General features: G+C 44.6%; 1 protein-coding gene across 1 annotated transcript in view; it reads left to right on the top strand.

The window, feature by feature from the left end:
- MYO10 (myosin X) overlaps positions 1–13,463 on the top strand; it is a 212,680-nt gene that overhangs the window by 97,389 nt on the left and 101,828 nt on the right. The window contains exon 4 of the mRNA XM_034998745.1: positions 7,349–7,536. Within this exon, the coding sequence (XP_034854636.1) occupies positions 7,349–7,536 (188 nt within the window). The remainder of the gene's footprint in view (positions 1–7,348; positions 7,537–13,463) is intronic.

The raw sequence follows: 13,463 nt of genomic DNA, 5'->3' as shown, positions 1-13,463 counted from the left end.
CCTCCTCCCTCTCATGCTCTCTGTCTCTCATTCTCTCTGACTCAAATAAATAAATAAAATCTTTAAAAAATAAAAATAAAAAAAGGGACGCTTGGCTAGTGCGGTTGGTTAAGTGTGTGACTCTTGGTTTTGGCTCAGGTCCTGATCTCAGGGTCGTGATATCGAGCCCGGTGGTGGGCTCTGCGCTCAGCATGGAGTCCGCTTGGGATTCTCTCTCCCTCTGCCCCTCCTGCTCGTGTTCTCTCCCTCTCTAAAATAAATAAATCTTTAAAAATAATAATAAAATAGCTTTAAAAAATTAAAAAATTGGGTTCTCTGTGTATACCAGACACGCATTTTACATATTCTTTACTTTTTTTTTTTTTTTTTAACATTTCAGATTACTGAGTTTAGTTCAAATTAAGCCTGGTTGTTTGCTGTCCCCGTGTGTGGGAGTCCATTTGTTGAATTTACTGTCACCCACAACCTATGTATTTATTAATATTTGAGCTGTAATGAGATTATTTTGTCCCTGAAAATCTAAATGCCTTTTGTCTTCTCCCTTACTAAACGGTCTGTAATTTGTCACTGGAATATTTTTGTTGGTCAATTTGGGTTAAAATTTGAAGGTACATGTCCAAAAATGGAGTGTGGTGCTTCTTGTTATTTACCCTTAATTCTGTGCTTGTTTTCAGATCTCTCCTTGATATTATAAAAAAGAGATTAATGTATTCTATCAGTACCAAAATTCTCAATCTTTTTAATTTTTAAAATATTACCAAATACACGCAAACCCTGTCATCGTGACCATTTTAAAGTGTATAGTTCAGTAGTGTTATGTACGTTCATGTTGTTGTGAATCGTTTAGAACTCTTAAATCTTTCTAGAACTGGAACTCTGTGCCCATCTGGGTGGCTTATTCAGTTGAGTGTCTGACTCTTGGTTTCGGCTCAGGTCATGATCTCATGGGTCATGGGACCGAGCCCCATGTCAGGCTCTGCGTTTAGCCAGGAGTCTGCTTGAAGATGCTCTCCCTCCGCCCCTCCCTGTACTCATGTGTGCACTCTGTCATGTGCACGTACTCTCTAAAAAAAAATAAATCTTTAAAAAAAAAAGAAAAATAACTCCCCCATCCCCACTCATGTCAGCCCATGGCAACCACCATTCCACTTTCTGTTTCTGTGAATTTGACTACTCTAGGTACGTGATTTCAGTGGAATCATACAGTATTTGTCCTTTGGGACCAGTTTATTTCACTTAGCATAATGTCCTTAAGGTTCATCCATGTTGTGTGTGTCAGAATTCCCTTCCTTTTTAAGGCTGAATAGTACTGCACTGTATGCGTGTACTATATTTTACTTATCCATTCTTCCTTTGATGGATACCTGGGTTGCTAACACCTTTTAGCCATTGTGTAATATTTTTTATACACCCTGGAGAATATAAAGTTTGAAAAACCATTCTTGGGGCGCCTGGGTGGCTCAGTCATTAAGCGTCTGCCTTCGGCTCAGGTCATGATCCCAGGGTCCTGGGATCGAGCCCCGCATCGGGCTCCCTGCTCTGAGGGAAGCCTGCTTCTCCCTCTCCCACTCCCCCTGCTGTGTTCCCTCTCTCACTGTCTCTCTCTGTCAAATAAATAAAATCTTTAAAAAAAAAAAAAGAAAAAGAAAAAGAAAAACCATTCTTCACTCAGTAGGAATATAGCAAAGAAAATAAAGTGCTTGGAGAACATGGATTTAAGGAAAACCTTGAACAGATTCAAGACCTGTTGTAAATATGTGTAGGTTAGCTCTCTTTGCTTAGAGTATTTAATATGGTCTAAACTGGAGGGATTGTTTTTTTTCTTAGATTATGTATTTTATATGTTGGAAGCCTCTACCACAAAGTGGAAAGGACGCCAACAGGAGTACCTGCATTCTTAAGAGTCCCGTCGGAATATAGCCATATACCACTAAATGCTTGATCTTTTAAAATCCAGGGCAGCTATTTTATACTTAAGCGATCTCTCTGCATCTGGCAAGAAGGGTCCTGAACATTGTGGAGACAGAGGAATTCAACTCTTCGTCTGGCTTAAAGATATGCAAATGCTCGTGGGGTGTCAACGGAGTTAAGGACAGGCACCTGCCAAGGTGCTCCTAACTTAACAGTGAAAGTTTTAAGCAGTTGAAATGCAGATCATTTTGAATGTGTGTCTTCATTTCATGCATTACATGGTGTGTGCAATGCAAAGTAAAATAGAAACCTGGCTTGGTATCTTCCATTAACTATACAGCAAAGCAATCTCTTATCTGCATACTCTTCCAGCACCTACAGCCATTCCTCCAACACAGCAGTCTCAGAAGGAGAAGCCTTCAGCCTTTTATTCCACAGGAGATTGGGAACCACCTCAAACGGTGCTACCTGGCGTGCAGGGGAAGGTTGAGAAGCTGCGGTCTCGAGGAACAATCGGGAGCTCAGGATCTGGGGTTGGTGGGTTGGTGGAGATGAGAAGACCTGTCTACCTCAGTCAGTGTGGGCGTCATTGTTATGGGCTGAGAGACCGAATAAGACCACAAATCCTTAAAAGAATAAATTAGGTACACTAACCTGGATTTGAGAACACAAAGGCATGTGCTGTACATTTCCAGAAGTTTTCCATCAAAATGGGAAAAAATCAGGCTTTCTTGCATAAAGTGATGAGTCTATTTTTAGTAATATTTCTGCGGAACTTATCATTTCTCCACAATGTATAATAAGGGACCACATGATCTTCATGGTAGTTGACTAGATTGAAAGATGAGAAATGCATTTTCAACATCTTGTTGGGGAAGTCGGTCATGAAGATCAATATTGTTTCAGGAGAAGTGTGCAACCACCAGAGCCATGGCGGTCAGTCATTTGGCGTGAATAACGTCTTACAGCTAAACCAACTTTGGATCTTTGTCTTTCACCTCAAATGATGTGCCTTTCGAGGCTCTTTGTGAAAGTGTTCTATTTCACGGTATTGCATGGTTCCTCCCTCTTGAAGTCGGGACGGTAACTCAACAATGGAGCGATCTGTAGATGTGTTGGAATGACGCTTCTGAGCCAGAGACACTGTGGGGTCTCAGCTTACAGGCCAGCTCCGACTGTGTGGCAGTGACTGGGTTCAGTGGGGAAAGGTATCCTGATGCATTAGAGGGCCCGCCAGGCCTGACGGCCAGTTCTGCAGGCTGCCTATGTGCTGGATGTCGGCTGTTCAGCTTCCTTCCTTCTCCTCTAGAATCACGGCGGGGTAGGGACTGGGGAGGGCACATGTGTGATGCTGGTAACTGCCGTAGCCACCAACCACATTGTTGTCCTGAAACACTTGACCGCTCTTTCATTGGGCAACATGCAGTATAAATTACTTAAAAATAAAGCCAGGCACAAGACCATTTTGGATGTTCCAGCTTCAACTCTGCTAACAAGCTTTTCATGCCTTTGGCTTTCCTGCCCTCGTACAAAAACCATGTCCTCCGCACTTCCAGCATGAGTGATCTCTTCAGCCACGCTGTATGACCAGAGGGGTTGCCCAACCAGGAAGGGGTAGCATGCCTAGGAGGTTTTGACCAAAATAATCACTTTCCAAGTAAAGCTTTTGTGGAAAGGTTATGATACTCTTTATGAGTAGATCAGTACTTTTTAGAAGAAAGGCTCATCTCCCCAAATTTTAGAACAACCATACAAACATGTTATGACAAGGTGTGCAAAATTTTCAACACATGGGCTGGGGGTGTATCATTTAAAAAAATTTTTTTGTTTTTTTTTGTTTTTGTTTTGTTTTTAAGTAAGCTCCACGCCCAATGTGGGGCTTGAACTCACAGCCCTGAGATCAGGAGATGCATGTTCTACCGACTGAGCCAGCCAGGCGCCCCAGGGCATATCATCTTTTTAAAAAGTGTGTTAATAATGGGTTAATATCCTAATATTAAGGAAATTTAATTCTCAGCTTGATACTTTGTGGCTTTTACATTTTATTTGTAACTGAGAAAGAGGATTGCATTGTGCCTGCCTCGCTGTTTTAAGAGGGAGGGCATTAAGTGTCTTGATTTCTGCCAAAGTAGGAAAAAAGTGAGAACATATTTCAATACAAAAATGAACAGTTTTGATATTTCCATAATAAAAATAATAATCGGGGCAGCTGGCTGGCTCAGTCAGAAGAGCACGCAATTCTTGATCTCAGGGTCTTGAATTCGAGCCCCACGTTGGGTGTAGAAAATACTGAAAAATAAGCTTTAAAAAATCCTTTAAAAAATAATCATATGGGGCGCCTGGGTGGCTCAGTCATTAAGCGCCTGCCTTCAGCTCGGGTCGTGATCCCAGGGTCCTGGGATCGAGCCCCGCGTCGGGCTCCCTGCTTGGCAGGAAGCCTGCTTCTCCCTCTCCCACTCCCCCTGCTTGTGTTCCCTCTCTCGCTGTGTCTCGCTCTGTCAAATAAATAAATAAAATCTTAAAAAAAAAAAAATCATATAGCTGCCAAAAGGTAGAAACAGGTCTGATATTTTAGACAAAGTAGTGTAGGGGGCTAGACACCCAGAGCTCAAGCACTGCCTCCTTCACCCCTGCAAACAGTTGATGTGAAGGAAGGCACCAGAGCCTGTGGTCAAAGCGTTGATGGAGGACATATGCGTCTTCCAGGGAAATAGGAGGTTCTCTGTTGTCCTTTAGAAGTAGGACACTTTCCTTCCCCAGAGGAAAAAGCAGTTTCCATCTTTCTTTATGGCCAGATCTTTCCCACAGTGCCCTGGCTGGGGTAAATGGACTTTCTGGAGAGTTGAGGTTTCCAAAAACCTAACCATTTACCCATTAATGCACTATATCTTTTTTTTAAATGGAGGTGAACTCACCGTAACAGAAAATTAGCCACGTTAAACTATGTAATTCAGTGTATTTTAGTACATTCACAATGTTGTACAATCAGCACTCTTGTCTAGTTCCAAAGTATTTTCATCACCCCAAATGGAAACCCTATATCCACTAAGCAGTCACCCCCCATTCCTGCTTCCTCCCCCTGCCCATAGTAACTACCACCAATCTGTCTGTATGGATTTACCTTTTCTGGACACGTGAACTTTGGCGTCTGGCTTCCTTACCTTGGTGTAATGTTTTCAAGGTTCATCCCCACAGTAGCTCACATCAGTACTTTATTGCTTTGTGGGGCCGAATAATAGTCCATTGTATGGGCATACCACATCTTGTTTACCCGCCCATCGGGGAATTGACATTTGGGTTGCTTGACCTTTAGGGTAGTGTGAATAATGCTGTACTTGTTGTTAATTCTTTTGGTTATATATCTAGGAGAGGAATCATTGGTCATATGGTAATAACTGTTACATTTTTAACCTTTTTGGTTCAAATATTTCTAAAATATATTGTAAACCTACTTACGTTTGAAGACCGTTCCATGGAGCATATGATACTTTGCTGGATGTTCCTGGCAGTCACCACGAATATAAATGAGTACAAATTGCCACATTGTGGTACAGATGTTCTCAGGATGTTTGGACTTTTTGCCTAGCACTGCTTGCTTTTCCTTTCCCTGGGCAGCATCATTGTGCCTTGCCAAGGAATGTAAGAGAAGCCTCTGCAGTTGGTTTGCTCGGGTTCAAATCTCACCTCTACCACTTCCTGGCTCTGTGGGTGAACAGGACATCATCACTATGCCTGTTTCCTCCTCTGAAAAATCGGGCTAGTAATATTGGGAAGCTCCTTAGGTTATTGTGAGTGTGAAGGGGTCAGGGCCCCTGTGTGGGTCAGCTCGGGAGGTCATAACAAAATATCACTGACTGGGTGGCTTAAACAGACAGTAATTTTCTCACAGTTCTGAAGGCTAGAGGTCCAAGGTCAAGGTGTTGGGAGGGTTGGCTTCTCCTGTGGGCTCCATCCTTGGCTTGCAGATGGCCTCCATCTTACTGTGTCTGAGACGGTCCTCAGACGATCTTTATTGGGGCACACACATCTCTGGTGTTTGAGTGTCCACATATCCTCCTAAAAGGAAGGTAGTCAGATTGGACTGGGGCTCGCCCGAACAGCCTCATTTTAATGTAATCATCTCATTAGAGGCCTTTACTCCAAATATGGTTCCCATTCCAAGATATTGGGGGTTAAGGCTTCAATGTAGGAATTTTGGAGGGCCGAGTGCAACCCATAACTCTCCATGAAGCACCTGGACAGTGCATGTGCACGATCAGAGGTGGTGGTAGTTACGCAGCCTGCCTCCACCCCTCCGCTCTGCTGCTTCCATCGAGTCTGAGCCTGGAAACCTGGTAACCAAACTCCGTTAGCCTTTCCTGCAGAAGTCCAAATGAACAAGTTCGGTCCATGTGGACGAAGCAGCAGGCCTTACACGTTAATAGCTATAGTCTTTGCTGCTCTGAAGAGTTTGCTTAATTTCTGGCCTGGATTTTGTTCCGGAAGGGTAAGGTGGTCAGGCATCTCGGTTCCAGACCATTTATGTGGCACCCAGTATTTTCAAAATGGTTTTGTTACTGTTTTAAAAGTTAAGGTTAGGGTGCCTGGGTGGCTCAGTTGGTTAAGCGACTGCCTTCGGCTCAGGTCATGATCCTGGAGTCCCGGGATCGAGTCCCACATCGGGCTCCCTGCTCGGCAGGGAGTCTGCTTCTCCCTCTGACCCTCCCCCTCTCATGCTCTCTCTCTCTCTCTCATTCTCACTCTCAAATAAATAAATAAAATCTTAAAAAAAAAAAAAGTTAAGGTTAAAGATACATGACATAAAATTTACCATTTTGACTATTTTTAAGTGTACTGTCCAGTGCATTAAGTACATTTGCAGTGTTGTGTAACTATAACCACGGTCTGTCTCTAGAATCTTCTTCCTATCCTGAACAGAAGCTCCGTACCCAGTAAACAGTGACTCTCCGTTCCTCTTCCCCAGCCCCTTGGTGTCGCTCTAGTTCTTTCTTTAATCCCTGATTCCTGAGAGCTACCTGATGAGGAAGGAGTTGGGGAGTGGACAGTCCTCTGGACCTGGGATGGGATGAGGAGGTCACCGGGAACAGGGATTTGGGCTTGGGCTGCTTCCCCATCTTTCTGTGGTTTACCTGTCACTGAAAGTCCTCTTTGAAGTGGTTCCGTTTGTTTGTACAGAATGACAAGATTTTGTACCAAAAAGGTGTAGGAAAAACGTATGCAGAGGGGAGCCCCATCGGTCCTCTTCAAGCACACTCAGGTGGATTCTGTTCAAGTCCGAGACGGGTGGGGCCGTGTGGCCGGCCCCCAGCCTTCGGAGCATGGAACAGCGTGAGCGGAGGCGACGCACCCTCGTCCTGCACACACACACCCCCCCCCCGCCCACCAGTGCTGTGTATAACCTGGCGTCCTTCTGTCTCCCCGCCCCGTGTGCCTGCAGACCTACATCGGCTCCATCATTGCCTCCGTGAACCCCTACAGGACCATCGCCGGGCTGTATGAGCGGGCCACCATGGAACGCTACAGCGAGTGCCACCTGGGCGAGCTCCCCCCCCACGTCTTCGCCATCGCCAACGAGTGCTACCGATGCCTGTGGAAACGCCACGATGACCAGTGTGTCCTCATCAGGTAACCGGCCAGCCGTGAGGCTGGCGGACGGCTGGCCAGGAGGCCGCTCGGGAGGGAAGCTGGTGTCAGGAGCCCACCACTGGCCGCTCAACCCAGCCAGCCCCCAGGACCCCAAACCTGCTTAGGAGCTTAATGAGAAAAATTCTTCCTAAGTACCCGAATTTCTCAGGCGGAGTTTTCCATTTCAAATAGCTTGATAAATACAGCTTTCAAAAGAGCCAAACTCACTTAGAAAAAAAAAAAGCAAGAGGTACCACATTTGTTGGCTCTTGGCCTCAGAATAATATTTCCATTTTTCTTTTCTTTTTTTTTTTTTTTAATTTGCCTTAATTATTCTTTGATTGTTCCAAGAAAATGTGTAGTTCTTTCAAATTTAAAATGTTATATATATTCTAGAGTGAGAAGGCTTGTATATTTGAGCAAGAGATCTTTTTTCTCTAATTCAGTAAGATTACATAGAATTTCCCAAATTTAAGCATTTTAATGATTTTGAATTTTTTTTTTTAAGATTTTATTTATTTATTTGACAGAGAGGCAGGGAGAGAGGGAACACAAGCAAGGGGAGCAGCAGAGGGAGAAGCAGGCCTCCTATGGAGCAGGGAGCCCGATGCGGGGCTCGATCCCAGGACCCTGGGATCATGACCTGAGCTGAAGGCAGATGCTTAATGACTGAGCCACCCAGGCGCCACCATGATTTTGAATTTTATTAAACTAGCAGAAGGGGCATCTGGGTGGCTCAAGTTGGTTAAGCATTAAGCGTCCGACTCTTGATTTCAGGTCAGGTCATGATCTCAGGGTCATGGGATCGAGCCCGTCAGGCTCCATGCTCAGCGGGCCGTCTGCTTGGGATTCTCTCCCTCTGCTCCTCCCCCAACTTGTGTGTGTACTCTCGTTCTCTCTCTCAAATAAACAAATTAAAAAAAAAAAAAAACTACCCAGAAGACCCACTATCGAAACCTATCACTAGGAACTGTCTAAAAAAGCAATGGAATATATTTCTTTAAAAATATTTCTTTTATGGGGCACCTGGGTGGCTCAGTCAGTTAAGTATCTGACTCTTGATTTTGGCTCAGGTCATGATCTCAGGGTTGTGAGATTGAGCCCCACGTCAGGCTCCACGCTCAGTGCAGAGTCTGTGTGAGATTCTTTCCTCCTAACTGCTTCACCCCCAGCTCATGCTCACTCTCTTAAAAAAAAAAAAAAAATTCTTTTATTAACTAATTCAAATTGGCCTCATCACTTACATTCTAGTGATATCCAATTGAATCTTCTTCTTTTTTTTTTTTTTTTAAGATTTTATTTATTTATATGACAGAGAGAGACAGCGAGAACAGGAACACAAGCAGGGGGAGAGGCAGAGGGAGAAGCAGGCTTCCCGCTGAGCAGGGAGCCCGATGTGGGACTCGATCCCAGGACCCTGGGATCATGACCTGAGCCGAAGGCAGACGCTTAACGACTGAGCCACCCAGGCGCCCCCAATTGGATCTTCTTATTAGTTCTTTATCCCAGAATTGTGTTCTAGTGATGTTCAGAGCGCCCGTGGGTAGGACCCAGAGTAGATGTGCTGAGCCTCACTTTCCGTGAAGTTTCCATGGACTACCCAGGCACTGCCTCATTCCCGCTCCCAGGCCTGCACTCATGGGGCCCGCCTGTCACTGAAAGTCTGGAGTGTACCACAACGGCTGGTGGGAAAGATTTGGACTTCTGTTGTAGGTGACTTTCTAGTCCCAACTTGTGGCAAAATAATTACATTATTTCAAGAGGAAAGGTCAAGGCACTTTGGATTTAGGTGAGATGATAAATAAGACCCTCTTGAGCCCCTCCGGATTTCTGATTCAATGGAAGTAAGACAGATGGAGAGCCATATGTTAGCTTTAGACTTGAAGCCAATAGGGCTGCTAACATCGAAGCCCCAAATTAGACCAAAGCACCTGATCCGGATGCAGGCAGGTGAGTGGTGGTGGCCACGATCACTGCAGGAAACCAGTTCCCCGCCGGTGAGGAGCAGACCAGTCCTTCCTCCCAGTTCACTTGTCAGGGAAGCCACCCCAGCTCCTGGGGGAGGAAAGGTGGGGTGTAGGTATGGGCAGACATGCCCGAGGATGCCCCTCACTGAAACCCCAGGGAAGGGAAGCAGCCCCCGCCAGCTGAGGACAATTGGGAGATAAAGGGTCCCATGTGGCACCTGTCCAAAGATGAGGACGCTAATGGTTTCTGAAGGGTTAGTGTGTTTTGGACACTGTGCCAGGAACTTTTCAGGCATCACCTCATTCAGGTATCAGCCTTCCAACAGTCCTTTGATGTACGGGGCTGCTCAGTAGTATCTGTCGGCGCCACACACGGAAAACTGCTTTAGGGATTATATTCTTCTTACCGACAGTTTTTGCCCATTACGCTAGTGCATGGGTCTTTGCTTTTACAACAAATCAGAATTACATGAATAGAATAGCAGAACTTTGCCTTTCTCATTCTACCTCTCTATCTGCCCCTTAAGGGGAGGCAAGCATCTGGGCAGATAAAAGCTCTTTTCTTAATCACTTTTATGGTGCTAATGTCCTGGGCTGTGGAAATAACTTGGAGAGAGAGGCTATCCATTTATTTAGTTAAGTAAATGAGTCATTATGACTTGTAGTTCATCAAAATGAAGCTATTTAATATATGTAAAAGGGGGGGGGGTTTCCAAGGGTCCCATTTCTAATCAAGAAACTTGCCTTATGTCTGGAAGCACTGTTTGTAGGCTCTTGCAGGGAACTTCACCAAAGCTCAGAAGTTAGAATATAAGATCCCCATTTCAGCATACAGAATATAATTTAATACGATTAACAGGAAGAAAGAAAACGTAATCAATTTTAAGAAGGTCAGATTGTATTCCACACTTAGGTACCTAAATATTTGCCATTGATAATTGCTTGTGTTTCTTACTTTCAATGGGAAAAATGAGAGGATGACTCATATACCACTTGCCAGACAGTAACTTAGGAAGAAAGAGGAAAATCAAACGAGGTCATTGTGCATATGTGTGTGTGTATGTGTAATAAAACGGAAATGGGTTGGCATTTTCATGCCAAAGACTGCGGTATTTAAAAATAAGGTGGGAGGTGGAGGGAGAGTGGATCCCAAATAGAAAGCTCCCATTGTGTGACACCCATGTGAACGGAGTAACTATTTATCTAAATTAACTCAGGAAATGGAGTCTTTAAGAATAGAGTTCTCATTAAAATGTGTCTTGTTTAATAGATTTCTCTGGCAGTTTTTTGTTTTGTTTTGTTTTTGTTTTTGTTTTAGTGGTGATTGGGGCTGTGGGAATTTAGAGAAAATTGAGTCTAAAAATAAAACTTGTAGGTTACTGTAGCCCTATGTGGATTTCCTCGGGCATAATCTGCCCCCTGGTGGATACAATGTGTTTTACTACTTTGAAAACATTTTCTCATGCAAATACCTTTAAAACCAGAAAATAGGCCTGTTTGGAATTAGAGAGGACTTGAGAGATCAATTTTTTCCCCTCCCTTCAAGGAAGGTCCAGCTATTTGGTGGCAATGCCAAGTCTCTAGGCTCCTAATCCGAGCCTCTTGTGTTGGTCTCACTTTCAAGTTTGTCAGCTCCCCCAATCTCTCGTTTTACCTGTTGGTGCAACATTTAAGCAAATGCTTACGCTATTATGGTTTTTAAAACATGTTTAAAACTTGAATTTTTCTTTCATCTAACTGGCAAGATCTTGGTTGATCTGGTCCATTTTACATTGACTTGGGTTTCTCATACATTGATTGGGCAAGTTGGGTTTAGTTTATTACGGTCTGTGGGTGTATGTGACCTTCTAAGATCTGTAGGGTAGGTAAGGCCTGTGGCTAATTCACTATGAAGCTCATTGCCCAGGACAGTGTCTGGGAGAGGGCCAACATTCAACAGCTGTCCGTCCCAGCATAGATCTACAGAGCAACTGTGGATTTGGGACCTTTGCTTTGCCGTGCGTGTTTTGGTTTTCCAAAACAGGATCGATTATCCACCTAATGGATAATTAGATGTTCGGTCTTCTATTTCTAGGAATATATTTATAAATGGTCGAATTGGAACAGTGAACAAAACTTGCGTCCAGGGTTAGAAAGGCACCAACCTGAATAGGACTTGAAGCAGGTCTCTTGTTCACGTAATATGGCAGGTTACTGTGCTAGACTTTGGCAATTAAAAATTAATAATAATATCCAATCACTGCCTTTAGGAACTTCTTCTCTGATGGGAAGAAACTGATGTAACTAATTTCAGTACAACCTGCCAAATGCTATAACGGAAATATGTCCATGGTTGCTCAGAGAAGGTGGTGGTAGATCCTCAGGAAGGAATTCAGACAATGCTCATAGAGGAAGTGATGTGCGATTATGAGTCAAAGAATGTGTAGGAATATGGCTGGCATAGAGGGGAGGAAGCGCACAGAAGCATTTGCCAAAACATAGATATTGGAAAAAGAAGGGTCATTAGGAAATGGAAGATAGTCCCTCCTCTCTCCACGGTGCACCATCACACTGGGTCTCTTCCTGGTTCTCCGGGCGCTCCTCACTCGTCCTCCACCTGCTCATCTTCCACCCAACCTTTCCCTCTCAGGTCTGCAGAACTCCCTGGTCTAAGATGCCTCCCCCTGCGTCCCTCCCCAAACCCCGCCTGGCCGGTTTCTCCTCCGAGTTCCAGACATGTGTCCAAATGCCCTGAGCTACCATCACAGAGATGTCTCCTGGGCATCTCAAGGGTGGCATGTCCTAGATTCATGCTCAGTTTCTCCCAGAAATGTATTCCTCCTTTCATGTTCTCATTCTCAGCAAGTGGACTCTCTATCCCACCAGCTCACAAGCCTGAGATCAAGAAGTCCTTCTTGAAACGAGAAGTCCTTTTCCTCTATATGCCGCCCCCTGGCCCCGAGGAAGATAGAAGTTCACACAGTAAAGTGTATTGACCTTATGTAGACGGCTCGATGGGTTGTGACAGACATGTACACCTGTGATGCGATGCTCGGATCAACCCGCTAGCAAGCTCCCTGGGTTTGCAGGAGTCCCTTCCCTTCACCTCCCTGTTGCTTACCACCCTCTTGACCAGGTCCTGACCAGGGCCATCAGCTGTACCCCCCTCCATCTTTCCCGAGGCCTCTCACTTCATATCACTGCTGCCCCCCCACTACCCTTCTACCCTCACCTCTGTCTCCCCACCTCCCGTCTTGCCTCCTTCTATGCATTCACTCCATTCCGTACTCCACACAGAGTGATTCTTTAAAAACTTGAACCTGATTATGACAGTTTCCTGCTTAAAAACGGCCTCGTGACTTTGATCCTGCCTACGAACACATCTCAAAACTTTTAATATGGCCTATGAGGAGGCCCCCTGTCAGCGCTTTGGGTTATTTTCCTTTCTCCTTTTCATTTTCATAGTTTTGTTTGTTTTGTTTTGTTTTAACAGTATAAGCTCATTTGGGTTCATCTAGAAGAACATGTGTTCTCTGCAGCCCATGTTTGTGTTTGCAATCATGTTGGCGCCAAGGGTTAGGACTCTAATTGCCATGGGCTAATGAGAAAAATGTAGGCCTGGATATGTAAGGGATGTGTTTGCTGTAAGTGAAGGTGGAATAACATCGTAATTGCCGTATGAGTTACTGTGTTAGGGCGGCGAGAAGAAAGGAATGTGGTGGGTGGATTAAATGAGTCAGCACACTGCCCGTGGTAGGACAGGGTCCAGGCTCCGCACACAAGGAGTGAGCCCGTCCCAGTGCAGAGAGCTCTGCAGCTTGAGCAAAATGACATTAACCAGTGGGTTAAAATTAGCCCTGTTCATTTGGATTTGGGGGGTGTTCTATTTTGGTTTGTCGTCTTAAATTTGGCTTTATATAGTTCCGTGATGAGGATTAGCAAGGACGTATGTACGTAGTTATATAGATCATTGCACTCTAA

Source organism: Mirounga leonina, unplaced genomic scaffold (assembly GCF_011800145.1).
Source record: "Mirounga leonina isolate KUSES-001 unplaced genomic scaffold, KU_Mleo_1.0 Mir_95, whole genome shotgun sequence".
Taxonomy (NCBI): domain Eukaryota; kingdom Metazoa; phylum Chordata; class Mammalia; order Carnivora; family Phocidae; genus Mirounga; species Mirounga leonina.
The sequence above is the reverse complement of the archived record's forward strand: the minus strand, read 5'-3'. Positions and strand labels throughout refer to the sequence as shown.